General features: G+C 36.7%; 1 protein-coding gene across 7 annotated transcripts in view; it reads left to right on the top strand.

Annotated features, from left to right (window-relative positions):
• The window catches only part of gbf1 (golgi brefeldin A resistant guanine nucleotide exchange factor 1), a 98,898-nt gene that overhangs the window by 48,821 nt on the left and 35,169 nt on the right, over positions 1-14,908 (top strand). For 4 of the 7 annotated variants that reach the window (XM_088635445.1, XM_088635443.1, XM_088635444.1 and 1 more), the window contains exons 5-8: positions 7,856-7,974; positions 9,783-9,891; positions 10,547-10,607; positions 12,979-13,033. In XM_088635445.1, the coding sequence (XP_088491571.1) occupies positions 7,856-7,974; positions 9,783-9,891; positions 10,547-10,607; positions 12,979-13,033 (344 nt within the window). Of the gene's footprint in view, positions 1-7,855; positions 7,975-9,782; positions 9,892-10,546; positions 10,608-12,978; positions 13,034-14,287; positions 14,363-14,908 lie in introns of all 7 variants that reach the window. The other 3 variants (XM_088635439.1, XM_088635440.1, XM_088635438.1) reach the window with 1 other exon arrangement.

Here is a 14,908-nt window from a genome sequence, read left to right as displayed (position 1 = left end):
TTTTGAGTAGCTGAATATGTGTTTTTCATATTTCGGCTCACAGCAATAAATCCTGTCACTGCCGACAGGCTTGAATGAAGAGGTGTAGGCAGACACCTGCCCACTCCTGAACCATTTTAACACAGTGCAGGCAACGTAGCCCCACACTGGAGGGTCAGCGCTGATTGGAGGAGAGGTGCGTCCCTCACTGATAGCTCTGCCACCCAGGTGGCTGCAGAGGTTTCTGTATTCGCAGGGAGCTGGGCAAGGCCTGGTCAAGTAATCCCACACTGCCCTCTGTGACATTTAGTTAATTGTTCACCACTGCTTGCTGACTCCTGGTCACAGTCAGCGAGTGACATGACCCAAGCTGAGATCCGCTGTGCCTGGATCACAGAGCTCAGCCTGTGCACTCTATGGGCAAGCTGAGCCACTCAGATTTGCTTGGTCTAAGGACCTTTGACGAAACCCATTGTGAAAGATGAAAGAAATAATACAAAGTTGTAAACTCACAAGTATATCTGTATTATTATAGGTAGTATAGGCTGGGTAATAGTTTCCTTCTGGTTTCACTCCTGAAATTTCAATATTAATTAGTATGAATGTCTGAAGCAGTCAGAAGATATTCAAATTAAACCACTGTAAGCAAATTCTACTCCAACAAACGTCAGTCTGAATAGTAAATACAAAAGAAGGGCAGAAATTTACTTTAAACTACTTCCAATATAAAATACATCATATCATGTCAATGCTGGTGCTACTGTTAAAAATAAACCTATTTAAGTCATAGCATTTATTGTGCTTTATGTTAAATCACAATAAATGCATATTATGTAGTATGTTAATTTGTAACTTTGAGAAATGTTACATCTTTAGAAATTACATTTTACCAAATGTTCAAAAATATAGAGCTTTCTGTCTGAATAGCACCTTCCTAATCCCAGAAATTCACCACACCATATAAAGAAGGTTTAAAAGGAAATTCACCATAGAAACAAGTTCAACAACCCCTGTAAAATACTGTATCTGCAAAAAAAATTATATTGCCAATTTCTCAAAGTATGAAAAGATGTTACACATGGAATTAAGCTCACTACAGAATCGAGTGTATGTTTGTTTTACAGTAAACTTGTACTGTACACGACAGTACACTTTATATTGAATATAAGCAAATGCCACACTTTTCTGAGGTTAAATAAATGGCTTAAATTTTTTGGATGTGGTATGCAAGGTAAATAGAGCACAAGAACAGCAATGTGAGTAGGACTCTTTCTCCCACACGTTACTGCACTTCGTGCAGGTCTGCCTGTTGCAATGTAAGCAGTATCATGTGATAAAAATGTCATATTGTTAACATGGATTAGCTGTTTATATGAGAATAAATGACAGTTTCTTTTCACTAACACACAGCAAGCGGTTATATGAATGATTAGAAATGATGCAGGAAAAGAAACAGGTGTAATGATTTCCATGGCTCCTATAATGTACACATGTAATGTAAACTTGAAAGTTTAGTTTATGGTAATGGTGTGGTCCACAGTAAGTAGAGTTAAAACTTGTAAGGATTTTGTTTGAATTTAATTTTCTTGGTACAGAATGTAAACTTTTTTTGACTACTTGAATTTAGAAAGGACAGATTAAGATTACACATGTATCAACAAGATGTTAATTAAAAGCATGTTTAAACAGTATAAGTAAGCCAAGCACTCACTTTTTTAGCTTTTGAGAAGACGGCTTTGTATTTTTTGGAACTTTTGGTTCACAATTCAATATTTGCAGTAACTACAATTGTTATTGTTAGACATTAGACTAATGCTTAGAGACAGTGTATTTATTGGATATAAAGTATCCCACTTCTAGTGCCTGACACACAGTTTTGTTGTTCCTGTCAGTGCCATTATCTGTTAATGTAAAATGTATTAATAGTTCAGATATTTTAAGGAAGCAAAATATTCAGTCCACTCTTGAAAGTGTTGTACTCAGGAACTGTTGAAAGTGGAACTGTCTTCTATTGAGTCATGTTATGAAGAACATTCAAGCAAGTGGACATAACCCTGCATTGATTATGCGCAAATATTTTATTCACTGGCAGTCTTGCTGACTGCAGAACAATTTAGTTCACTCTTATGGAAAGTTAAGCAAGCTTTTATCTTTTATGTCCCAGATGCCCATTGGAAAAGATACCTGATATAATTTCAGGCACCTAAAGTGCCCAAAAGATTTCTGATAGATCATCTGTGAAATCCCACAGTGTAAGAAACAGTCAGCACGGTATTTATGTGCAAATGGTCTGTTTTCAGTGCCCTCAATAGTGTTTCATGGTGACTGTACTGTCTCCGTTACACTTCTCTCATATTGGAACGCAGACCTGTTTATTAATCAGGTTTGATCTATTATTCATCAGCTATTATCTATTGCTACGTTAACCAGGACTGACAGTTGGGATTGAATTAAGATAGTGTGAAAGTGAAGACAACATTTTATGAGTTACAAATCAAAAAGGATGTCCTTTCGTAGGGGATATCCAGATCAAGCAGAATGTGATGAATTTTGAAATTTTATCAAAGACCGACTTTCATCAGTAATGGTAAGGGGAACTGGCCTTATTTTCTTTTGGGTGTTAAATAAGAGTACTGGAGTAGTAAACTCAGCTGCTGTCAAATACTGCCATCTGCTGACAAACACTTCCTGTAAATTAATCATTAAACACGTTTACAGATCACTTGCACTATAGTAAAGTGGTTTATGTGCCTAAGAACTATAACAGTTAAAATCAGCATTCAGTAAATGTAAGATGGATTCACCTGGATGTAATAAGAAAGACATTTCTTGTAAGAAATTAATGTTGAGTGCCTTGAGTCCCCATAATGTATAGCATGTAATTCTTTTATGCACTAAATGTCAATTTTGAGGTCGCTTTTGAAATCTGTTATTATAACAGCATGTCAGGGAAAAGGTCTGTCCTTTTCTGTGGTGTGGAGGGCAATTTGGACATATCCTATCGTTTGTATCCCTTCACTAAGCAACAGCATTGGAGGTTGAGAGTGATATGCTCTCCATTCAACTTGAACAGCTGAGCTGCAAAGCATTCTTCTCTTCATCAGCCAGCTCTGTTACTGTCTGCAAAGCTACATCTATACTGTAAGTACCTGTATTTGGTGATGGAATCGGATCTTTGTGGCTGGGTACACTGGGTAATGGATTTTCCTGTAAGCACTTGCCAATTCTATGATAAGCACGCCTGCTCATGTGTTGTAGCTCTCAGCAATCACATGGCAAAAGTGAGCAGTTTTCCCTTACTCTGCGTCATGGGTTCAGTTTTATAGTGCCAGCTTTATAGTTTTCTGATGTTACTTTTTGTCTTCCAGGTAGGGGGCGTTTATGGTGATTGAAAGGATATTTTTTCCCACTTACAATTTGAATAACAGTAAAATATTGTACAATTTGAATTTCTACATGTGCACGGTAGAATTGATCAAAATATGAAATAGAGCAAAATGTCTGCTTGCTGTGAAACTTCTGCAAAACTCACATTAATTAACTGCTTACATAATTCACTTAACTAACTTGTTACTACTTAACAGCTAAGCAAACTATGTGAATTGGCAACAGTTCTTCTGCTTAGTCGGTTCAATTAAAAGAATAATCAATCTCCTCAAACAGTACTGGGGAACCCTTGTCCTGGAGAGATAGGATGTCTAAATGCTTGGAACAATTTTGTTTTGACCACTTAAGCAGCCGATTTTCAGCTGTAGTTTTCAAATAATTTGAAATGAAAATACCAGCACCTGTACCTCTTTAAGTGCTATGGTTGGATATTCCTGTCCTTGAGCAAATGTAAGAATTAGACAATAACAGACACCACTGTATTTTGAGTGCTGTTCACCATTTTGTATTTGTTACAAGAGTTCATTAGGCTTTTCAACCCCTGTAACCCCCTAAATGTAATGAAAAATTCCCATTGGCCCTTACCAATCATGGCCTCTTAATAATCCCCGTCTATGAATTGGCTACATTACTCTGCTCTCCTCCCCACTAATAGCTGATGTGTGGTGAGCGTTCTGGCGCACTATGGCTGCCGTCACATCATCCTGGTGGGGTGGAGGGGAGTCCCCATTACAGGAGTCCTGTAAAGCGCTTTGAGTGGAGTGTCCAGAAAAGCGCTGTATAAGTGTAATAAGCGTAAGCAATTATTATTATTAATTATTGTTTTTCATTGTTTTCATTGTTTTTTAATGCGTGTAGTTTTTTGGGGGTTATTGTTTTGATGTTTTTTGTCATTGATGTTACTATTGCACAGTCACTGCATAATCAAGAAGGCTATCAAGAGGTACAAGGATTACTCATTCAGTTCTTTTAAATCAGAGGGAAAAATTGGACTTCTATTTGAACTTTCAGATAACAAAAGAAAGCATTAAAGTGCAAGGTCATGTGTCTGAGCATGTCTGAATTTAGCAAGAGAATGTTTTGAATAGATATTTTTTTCTTCTAATGGTTAGAATTGCTTCAATATTTGGACCTTACAATAAAAGCAAGAAGAAGGTTGATAAAGGGTATAGCTTTTCTCACAGTGACTTTGACAGGATGTGCTCAGCACACAGTTGAGTATTGTGTACAAAATACATGCTAGCAAAAACCTTTGAGCTCTTTATTGATATTAATCCTGCAATTTACTTGTCAGGTGTATGATGGGTCTTATTGTGTCTACTAAAAAAAGTTAATCTTTCTCACTTCACTTTCATGCAGTGGGTGAATACCTAGAAGATGTTAATTTTAGGGCATGTTATGATTGAATGCGTTTTTTGAAAATCTTCCAGGCATAAAATACAATTGAGTTTTCTTTAGTGTTAATGTCCCACTTTTACAATTAAAGCTTAGAGCTAAATGGATCGGTTCCAATCTATATATGTAATTAAATCCTATTTAGAAAATTGATTACACCAGTGAGTAGTTAGGCTACAGAGGTGACGTACAGAGATGAGCTCTGCTATTAGTAGCTTGGGGCTGAATTCTGGAGACACCTGCTGACCTCACTCTTGTGTTGTTCAATAATTGAAGTGTGTGAGTGAGTCTCTTGATCAGTTTTCACTGTAGAGTTCAAACGAAGAAAGTGTGTTAAAGAACAGATTGTAAAAGATTTTTTATTGGTCTTGATGTGGTCAGATATTCTTGATTAGTCTCAATATATAGTGTGAAACCAGCTAATCATCTCTTTTGAAAACTCAGAACTAGTTTTGTTCAGTCATTCTCTGGTCATTTTCAGGTTACAGAGGTGTGATCATACTGTCTGCGAATATTCCCTTAATCCATTTCCAAAAATATTTTATTCAAATTAAATTGGAATAGGGGCTAAACCGTTAACACTTAACACAGTCAAAGATCGTGTTGGTGCTCAAGATGTAAAAAGGGGAGGACACGGCCAGTCAGGCTGGGGGATGTGGTCCCCCAATAAGCCACTGATGATCCAGGTTTGGGGGGGAGGGGGTGCTCGACTCCTGTGAAATCACTGCTGCAGTCCAGGGTTGAGGTTTTTAAGGGGAAATGGTATCCCCTCTCTCCATAGACAGGACTGCTCTTAGTAACAAGGGCAATGCTTATTTGGAATTTTTAAGAATGGGAGTGTTGCGTTTATTCCATTTCAGTTCTGCTCAATGCTTGATACAAATCTGTTGATAAAACACCAAAGAATTTCTTCAAACACATAATAGGATGTTTGACAAATAATACATGAAAGGAAAATGAAAAAAATGTTCTGTACTTTTAGAGCAATTAAAAAATGTATTATTATTATTATTATTATTATTATTATTATTATTATTGATTCATTTTGAAAGACTACTTTACTTTGAACCTTTTTCGGACACTGTAGTTGAAACAATGGTGTCAGTAAATGGACAAAACACAATGAGGAAGATGTCTTGAGAAGGTTTCAGTTATAAAGAGGATTACTTGACACAGCTGTTAATATCCTGCTTTAGGCTTAAATGGAAGCAATGTTGCCTGGGGTGCTGTGTTGTGTGTTCCTTTATTTGAAGTAAAGCCCGGTCTTTACTTCTGGTATTTGGTTTTTGCTTTCTTTTTTCAGTTAGATTTTTGTATGTAATGTGCATGACCCTTAACGTGCTGGGGGGTCTGCTAAAACTTCCCAGTTAATTGTGCGATGGCAAATTCCACCAAATCTTCGGCCTGAAGTCTGCTGACAAAGTGATTTCCTCCACAGATGTCACTCTGACAGGCATCAAAACTTTTACTCTGAAACAAGACCAGTTTATTGAAGAAATTAAAAAAAGCCATATAGTGTAATAATGTATTTTTTTGTGTGGCAGTTTCATCTTAAAATAATTTTCCAGTTTTTTGTAAATGAATTTCAGGTAAAAGAAATCAGTGTATTGGTTATGTTACTAAACATTAATAGTTTCATTTTGGGTGGTATTTTCTTTCTAAAATGTCTCCTAAATTAATCTGGTCAGCATGTTTAAAAGGCGCAATAAAACTTGCTTAAAGATCCAAATAATGGATATTTTGAACAGCAGATAGTTTACGTTTTTTTCTCCATGTTCTACATTAAGACAGCTGTTATGCACCTGAGCCTTTATCCCAAAAAGCGATTAGTGTTTTATGTCACTTTGATATACTACTGGACACACAATTTCTCTATTTTCAGTGGAGACAAGCAGCTTTCAAAATTTTCCAGGTTTGTCTCTTTCTTAAGCACTGGAAGTTCTGATCTGTGGTCAGTCATTTGACATGAAATGATTAGCATATATTTTTTAAGCCTGATCATCCTCACTTCTTGTGAACAACATGCAGAATTGATGTTTAATCCCAAAGACTTTTTAGTCAATCAGGCTACTTGAATAACCATCACAGCCTAAACAGCAAACAGCAGCTATTTGAACGTTTCACTCTGCAACTTTCCCTGGGTCCTCTTTCCTTGCGTTCCAAGCTTCTTAGTTAATGAAATGGTTCTTAAGTAACGTGGAAGAAAAACAAGCTGACTCCATTCTGGTATCTGCCCAGGCTCAGATTTCAAAACACGGGCCTAGTTGCCTAGGCAGCCAATTTGCCAGACTTCCTACAAAAGGGCACATTTTGTGATTAGTTTTCATGCAGGGAGGCTTTGAAGGATCATTGCAATTTGATAATAGGAATAAATGTAGACTATAGGTCACAATTTTGGAAGCAGTATACAACATCCGATTTACTGAGAGTTAAGGCTCTTAACTCTGTACTTAACATCTTTGAAAACACCTTTTATAAAATGGTCGAGGTTCAATTTTGTGTGTTTACAGTAAACTAGATATTTGTATCTTTGTACAGATAATATAGGTTTGTCCCTCATTCAGTTCATTTCATTCAGTTATTATACTGCTTTAATACATAATTCAGCTGTGATACTAAACCTGTTGTTGGTATTCATTTTTCTTGTTTGTTCTGTAATTGGAGAAATAGTTATATTACATTAATAACTGACTGTTACAAAAAAGGTATTGAAATGTTTTAGCTTGTTGGTCAACATTTTAATGTGGTAGTCTCTCAGGGTCTTAGTATTTTTTTATGTATTTCACTCTCTTTAAAAAAGTAATTGAAAACATCTTATAGCCCATAAGTGGAAGCATTGTTTGGTTGTTTCCAGTAAGGGGAAATAGGACCATTTTAGTATGCCTGCTTGATGTACTTAGAAGCCAAAGTACATATCAGTAAACATAATGAAAGTCATATGCAAGAGGAAAGGTTTATGAGGAGCAGGGAAAGATATCTGATTGTGTTTGGGTTTGTTTCCTGTCAGTTTCTAATGTTCAGGTTCACACAGAACAAAAGGGATGTACCATGGAGTGTGGACATTCTTGAAAGCCATGTTTTTGTCTTTCTGCAGACTCGAGTCATGAGGGGGCAGCTGAAGGAATTGAGAACATGGCTGATGCTGTGACACATGCTCGGTTTGTGGGGACTGACCCTGCCAGTGATGAAGTGGTTCTTATGAAAATCTTACAGGTACTGGGCTTTTCAGTTGGCAATTCAGTTTTGTGCTAGCTCATTTCAGGCCTGTGCCATGTCCTTTAGTTTAATTAGTAATAATTTCAGGTGCAGTCTTTTCTTCAAAGTCAATCCAAAGGCCAGTGGAGTGTAGAATTAAAGAAAAACTATTTTTCCACACATAATGATGCTTATCTATGACTTCATGAGCTTACAGAATAGAGAATAGATGTAGAACTGGATTTCTGATGAAAGCATTTAGGCTAGATTTAATTTATATAGCCTTTATCATAACAATTTCACTTCTGTTACGTGACGTCCAGTAGCTTAATTTATTCTACATGTGTACAAACACTGCAACATTTATCCACTTTAGGAATTAAAACATAAGAAAGATTACACATGAGAGGTAATTTGGTTGCTAATTGATCCAAGGACATCATCCAGCCGAAAATAATTTAGCTCCAATAACATGGCTGGTTGGCCTGCTTCATACCCCCTCCTGTCTTAATGTACAGGAAGTGTTAGTGTGCAAGTTCCTTCTTAGATTTAAATTCACCTCTACAAAGTTTCTACTTTTGACCTCTAGTTTGTGTTTCACACTAGACTTGGTTAACTTTGTCAATGCCTTTTAGGATTATGAATACTTTGATCAGTGCTTTCATAGTTTTCTTTGTTCAAGACTAAAATGCTTAGCTCTTTTAGCCCTTAAACAAAACTACATTATAGAAGATAATCCAACTTACTGTAGGTCTGCCAGTTGGGCCCTCCCAGTAAATACACCTGATACACCTGGGATGTTGGGTATTTTTTTCTCATGGCTAATGTTTTGAGTTTCCAGGTTTATGTATCTATTTTGTTTGGCATTATGAGACCACAATGCAAATAAACTTGTTACAGTACTGTTAATACGCATGACGTAGATAACTAATTTCCCAAGGCAACGATATTGTCTAAGCTGGTTAAAAAAGATACAGTAGCATATTAATCAAATATGCTTTCCTTTTCAAATATAGTTTTCTTTGTTTTTTCATTCATTTTTACTATCATAGTTTACAGTTTTGAATGAATAATTTGAGTTTTTAGAACTGCACCTTTAAAACTACAATGAAATGTTTCCAAAAGGAATTTATATATAGCCTCAAAAAAGAAAACATGCACTAATAATAACAGCAAATTTAGGAATACCTTTTATTTCTTTTTTTTCTCATTGAAAGAGTTGAAGCATGATGTCACAAATTCTCAAATTCTCTGAATTGCACATGTCAGTGTAGACTCAGATTATTCATTGGAATGTGCCGCAGTGTGCCAACAGCTGTTGTGTACCGCTTCAGATGTCGCAGGAACACTGTTGTCTGAGAGACGTTACTATGCCAGTCATAGCGTCAGTGTGGTAGGGCATGTTCAGCACCTCCACATGTAGCAGTGCCCAGGCCAGGGTCGGCTCCATTATCGCCTTCATATGACAGCTGTAACAGCAAGAGCATTGCTTAGCAACCCAGGAATCCATCCGCAAACGGTTATGAGCAGGTTACGTAAACATGGCCTTCATGACTTGTGTTTGCCATGCCTCTCCATTGCGGGATGGGGATTGTGGTGTAGAATATGTAGGCCTGGATGGTTGAACTGTGTACATGTGTTTTAGGGATGTTTCCTTCACCATGGATTTTGTTTTTTTTTAATTATACATCTTGTAACTCGCCTGGAAATCTATTCCATGCCCATCTTTTTTTGGGCTGTGCATAATAATGATATCTGTATGTTGAGGAGTTGTGTATCGTTAAATTGTAAATTTCAGTTCCTAACTTTTATTTTCAATGTGACAGGTACTAAGGACACTGTTGCTCACCCCTGTTGGAGCCCACCTCACCAATGAATCTGTCTGTGAGATCATGCAGTCCTGTTTCCGTATCTGCTTTGAAATGAGACTTAGTGGTAAGCTTCCTTCACACCTACGTCAACTTCAAGATTTTTGGTTTGTTCAAAAACCAGAAAAACACAACAATTAAATGTTATTTTGATATGTTAGCTATAAATTCCATATCGAAATGTTATAAATTCTGATTTAATTAACATGTAATTCACCTGTACTAGCAACAAGTTTGAATACCCTGAAGTTATAATTTCATTCTCCTATTACACTTTGAATTTTGAAAGACTAAAGTCTGCAGTGGGATGTGACAGAACTGCTTTTATTTACATGATTGTTCGTGATGCTGGTTAAAGAATCCCTTTGTTTAAAAATCCTGTCAGTGTTGTTTGTGCAAAATAGAAATGTCTGTAGCCGTCTGAAAAAACACAAAAGGAGAGTAAATGAGTGGCTTGCATTGCCTGTATTGATATTCTCTTGACGTTTGCACTTTTTCCCCATTCCATGGCTCCTTATTGGCAGTGATTGCTCTCAAGTACCCCTCTCTTGCTTCAGTTCAGGGGGGTTGCTGCTACTGCCACCTTTAATTTTGAGAGGTTTAATAAATTCTGCTTAATCCTTGGTAAACATAACTCAGAGGGAGGTCCACCAGCAAGACCCTCTCTTGATAATATCATGTGGTTTAATGGCACCTGTGTTATTTGTTTTTCTTCTCCTCAGAGTTATTGAGGAAATCTGCCGAGCACACTCTGGTAGACATGGTACAGCTGCTGTTTTCAAGGTATGACATGATCGCATTAACCTGTTTTCAGAGTGTAAACTAGAGGCTTAGTTGAAAGGGAAATATTCTGCAACTCTAATAACAGGAAACTAGGTATTTTTAATTAGCTCCTAGAATGTTGTTTGCCAGGAATTCAATTAAGAGAATTGCAGTTGACTTCCTACGTAGTCATCACAGCGAAAAGAAAGTGTTCATTCTAAAATCAGCTTTTAATCATTAGGTCACTGGTCAGGTCGGGGAATGGAAATGTAAATTACACCAAACTGGTGTTTGCAGGGGCTTCTGTGAAAGGGGAGCCAAGCTATTGAAAATGACAAATAGAATGTCATTGCTGCTGGCTGTTGGGAAGTTGGGAACCTATCAGATTCACGTTGAAAGATGAAACAGTAATAGTATATTCCTTTCTATTAACAATTAACTGCATTGCTTTCAAAACTTATGGCTGAAACTTTCTTGTAAGAGGGGCATTTGTCATCTTAAACAGTATGAGTGATTTATTGTTTACAAACTTCATATTTTGATCATGGTTTAAATACAATTGCCTGGCCAACCAGGAGAACTTAAGTGTTGCCTTATAACTGGTTTGTTGTGCTCTGACTAATTCAGTAAAGAATGCGCTGGTACCATGTTTCTCAACCCTCGGTCCCGTGCCTGGAGTACTGCTGACCAGTCCCTGGGGAAATTGCAAAGAGGGACAATTGAAATGAGTGAATTCAAGATTCTTTCTTCCATCGTTTTGTTTTTAGCCTAAGGTCTCCTCAATGAGGAGGTCTCTGCTTCAAAAATGAGAAACACAGCCTAAGTAATTTAAAAACTGTTTTTCTTACAGACCAATGGATTTGTGTATATTAAACTTGCCGCAGAGTTTCTAGTGATTATTTGGACATACAGTATGTAGAAATTCCAGCCCTCATGTTTTGCTACACACAAGCCTCCAAAAATTGTAAACAAATTATTTTTTATACCCAGGTTTATTACTTGTTGCATTTCTTATAGATTTTTGCTCAAATTCTGCTCAAGTTCTCTTTCCTGTCTATTAAGTTATGTTTTTCCATCAGTGTAATGTTTTGTGTTGTTGAAATGGTAAAATATTTTGATAAAAATACATTTTTGATTGATCTCAGTTGCAGAAATTGATTACTATAGTCCCTGCTAATATAGTTTCTTTTGCAAAATTATATGTGATATTCAAACACATTTCAGCTTTGTAAGGATTCTCTAGAAAATCACCAGATTGCTATGTCTTTGTGCTGTTATACCCTTTTCAGAACAAAGAGAGACCCAACCAACTACAGTCACATACTCATTAAGGCTTTAACACGTTGTCATTGTTTGCTGGCTACTATCCCTCAGTGTAGCGCTATAATGAGTTTTAGAAGCTTTTGGCAGCAACAGGCTCAATATAAGTCCTGGATCTACTCAAGTAGTCAAAAGTAGGCTTAAATTGCCTGTGCAGGTATTAAGAATGTTAATCTGTTTAGCCTGCAGATCATCTAATAAACAAGTTTGCTTGACACCATGAGATTAATGTGGAGTTGCACATTAACCAGTTTCAACGAAACAAGATTTTACAGTAGTAAAGGAACAAGTAATAGATTTATTCCATGCTCAAAAAAGAGAAGAAAGAAAATGCAACGTTTCGGCTGTGGAGCCTTCTTCGGGCCTTCACACCCAAAGAAGGCTCCACAGCCGAAATGTTGCGTTTTCTTTCTTCTCTTTTCAACATGGAATAAACTTGTTCCTTTGCAGCCTACGCATGCTCACGCAGCTACCCACCTGAACTACTTTTACTTTAGTATGTCATTTACAACTAAAGGTAGTAATTTAATAATAATAATTAATAATTGCTTACACTTATATAGCGCTTTTCTGGACACTCCACTCAAAGCGCTTTACAGGTAATGGGGACTCCCCTCCACCATCATCAATGTGCAGCATCCACCTGGATGATGCGACGGCAGCCATAGTGCGCCAGAACGCTCACCACACATCAGCTATCAGTGGGGAGGAGAGTAGAGTAATGTAGCCAATTCATAGATGGGGATTATTAGGAGGCCATGATTGGTAAGGGCCAATGGGAATTTTTAATTTGTTTATAAAAATCTAGAATTTTTATAAGAGGTAATTATTTCATTATTTATATTAATTTTTATTACAGTTGGTATTTAGTATATTGTTTTAATAGGCCTGCTGTGTTGATCAGTACTTTTTTACTCCATTTGGACAAGTCAATCCTGAAAGACACTTAAAGTGTAAAAAATGAAGATTGAGTTATGTACTGTATGTTATGGTAGATTTTTGTGATCTTGATTATTCACAAGTTAATTTGCAATTTATCCTAAATTCATCCTTCACTCTAATTTGTTTTCAGGTTGCCGCAGTTCAAGGAAGAAGCTAAGAGTTTTGTAGGAACCAATATGAAGAAGGTAAGTTAAAGTAAAGTCTTTGTGTTGGTAGATCCTGGAATCCTTTTATCTCACTTAGGTCCATTTGCTTGCAGATCCCAGATTTGACCTTTTCTGACCTTTCTCATTCCATCTTGTGAGAATCATGCTTTGTGGGGATTGCTTTAGTTTGTGATAACTTTGTACTGCAGACTCACTGTTCTCTAACTGAGGTGTCAGCAATTGAAACAGTTATAAGTGCCTCTGATACATATAGCTAGTAAACTCAATAGTGCGTTAGGAAAACGTATAGGCTGTATGTAAAAGAAAGGACAGTCTTTGGCATGTATTAGACTATACTCGGTAATCAAAGAGACTTTGAAATGGGATCTACGTTGCCTACTTTTTAAGTAACTGTTTCTGCTGCCCTATATTGACTGAGCTCTGCATACAGGGTCACTGTCTTTTCCCCATTGAGGTAGTCATCTTTTTAATTTGCAGTTTCTGTGTAGATACCTTATATGTATATACAGTATATGTTCTGTTTATCTCCAACCTGCTTTATTCACCTACACCTTGTGGTAGACCCAATGCTTCTGTGTGCCAGTTTATTTCACTCTTCTGAGACCACATAATTGCATAATATATTGGGTGGTGTAAATGACAATTTTCTTTGGTTTCAGAGCTTTGGTTTCAGGGTATTTTTAAGTGTGCTTTAACCTTTAGAAACAATGAAAGAGGTTGTGTTAACCATGCAGTGTGTAAATGTTAAAGGAAATTCTGTAGAGATTTCTGAAGCCATAACATTTTGATTAAAAGCACCATTTTACAGGGCACTATTGTCTTTCAGGGGTTATTCGTGTTTTATCAGAAATATGTTGGGGTCTATAATTTAGCTTGGGTCGATATTGAGATGACCTCAATGATTTCACCATTATTTGAACTAAATTGGCCCACCTGTTCATGGAAATGAAAAAAAAATAAATCTTGAGATGATAGTGATTGCCTTTCAGTAAATTGCAGATGACAATTTAAGGAAATCTGTAGTTTACCGAACATACAAATGTCAAGCAAAACACTTCTGTTGACCATTCGGTATACTAGGAAGGGTAAAACACATATAGTAAATACAAATCTCTGGCTTGTGTGTCAGCTGATGGCAGCTTGAAGTCCTTTGTATCCCGTTTTCCCTTTCATGGTGCACAATTTTGCTTTTGCAGTTGGCTTATTTTTCCGTTGTCTACATTTTTTGGGTTTGTTTTGTTTTAAATCTGCACATTTGCCTGTTTTCCACAGATTCCTTCATGTGTCCTCGACAAAAGGGATCTTATTTGTGCGGAGCAACCTAAAAACATCAATCAATTAGAGAGGGTATTACTGGTTTTAATGACTGAAAGTTCCTTAAGAAAATGGAGATGCAATCTGCCCTCTTCCAGTGCATTTAAATAAACCATGTAGCATGGCTTTTAGGGAAAGTGCATGAAGCTGAGGTTGCATTTCAGTCTTCAGGTGCAATTTTGACATCTTTTCTACCTTTCTTCTCTGGATTTTTGTAGGACGCTTTAAGCCTTGTTTTGTAGTAATTTATGAAACATTTGGAGTGGTAAGGTTTAAAAAATTGTGTAATCACACTGCATCGTTTGTCTGAGGTGAGATTTATCTATATACTGAACATCAAAAGAAACTTAAAATGAGAACTGCAACAAATTCACAGTTTTTTGTAGTTCAATAAAATATCAAACTTGACACAGATATACTATTGGTACATACAATACTGATTAACATTTATCTTTAACAGAAGGTCAGCTGTAAAAGTCACAGGTGAACAGTGTGTGTGACCAATGTTGGAAGTAATGCAAGCTGTACATGCAGATGCTATCTTGTGGGATTCATCCTACTTTTCCTGTAGAGCCATGA

The sequence above is a fragment of the Lepisosteus platostomus genome, chromosome 6 (genome assembly GCF_059453375.1).
Source record: "Lepisosteus platostomus isolate fLepPlt1 chromosome 6, fLepPlt1.hap1, whole genome shotgun sequence".
NCBI classification, from domain to species: domain Eukaryota; kingdom Metazoa; phylum Chordata; class Actinopteri; order Semionotiformes; family Lepisosteidae; genus Lepisosteus; species Lepisosteus platostomus.
This window is presented reverse-complemented; position numbering and strand designations above follow the sequence as displayed.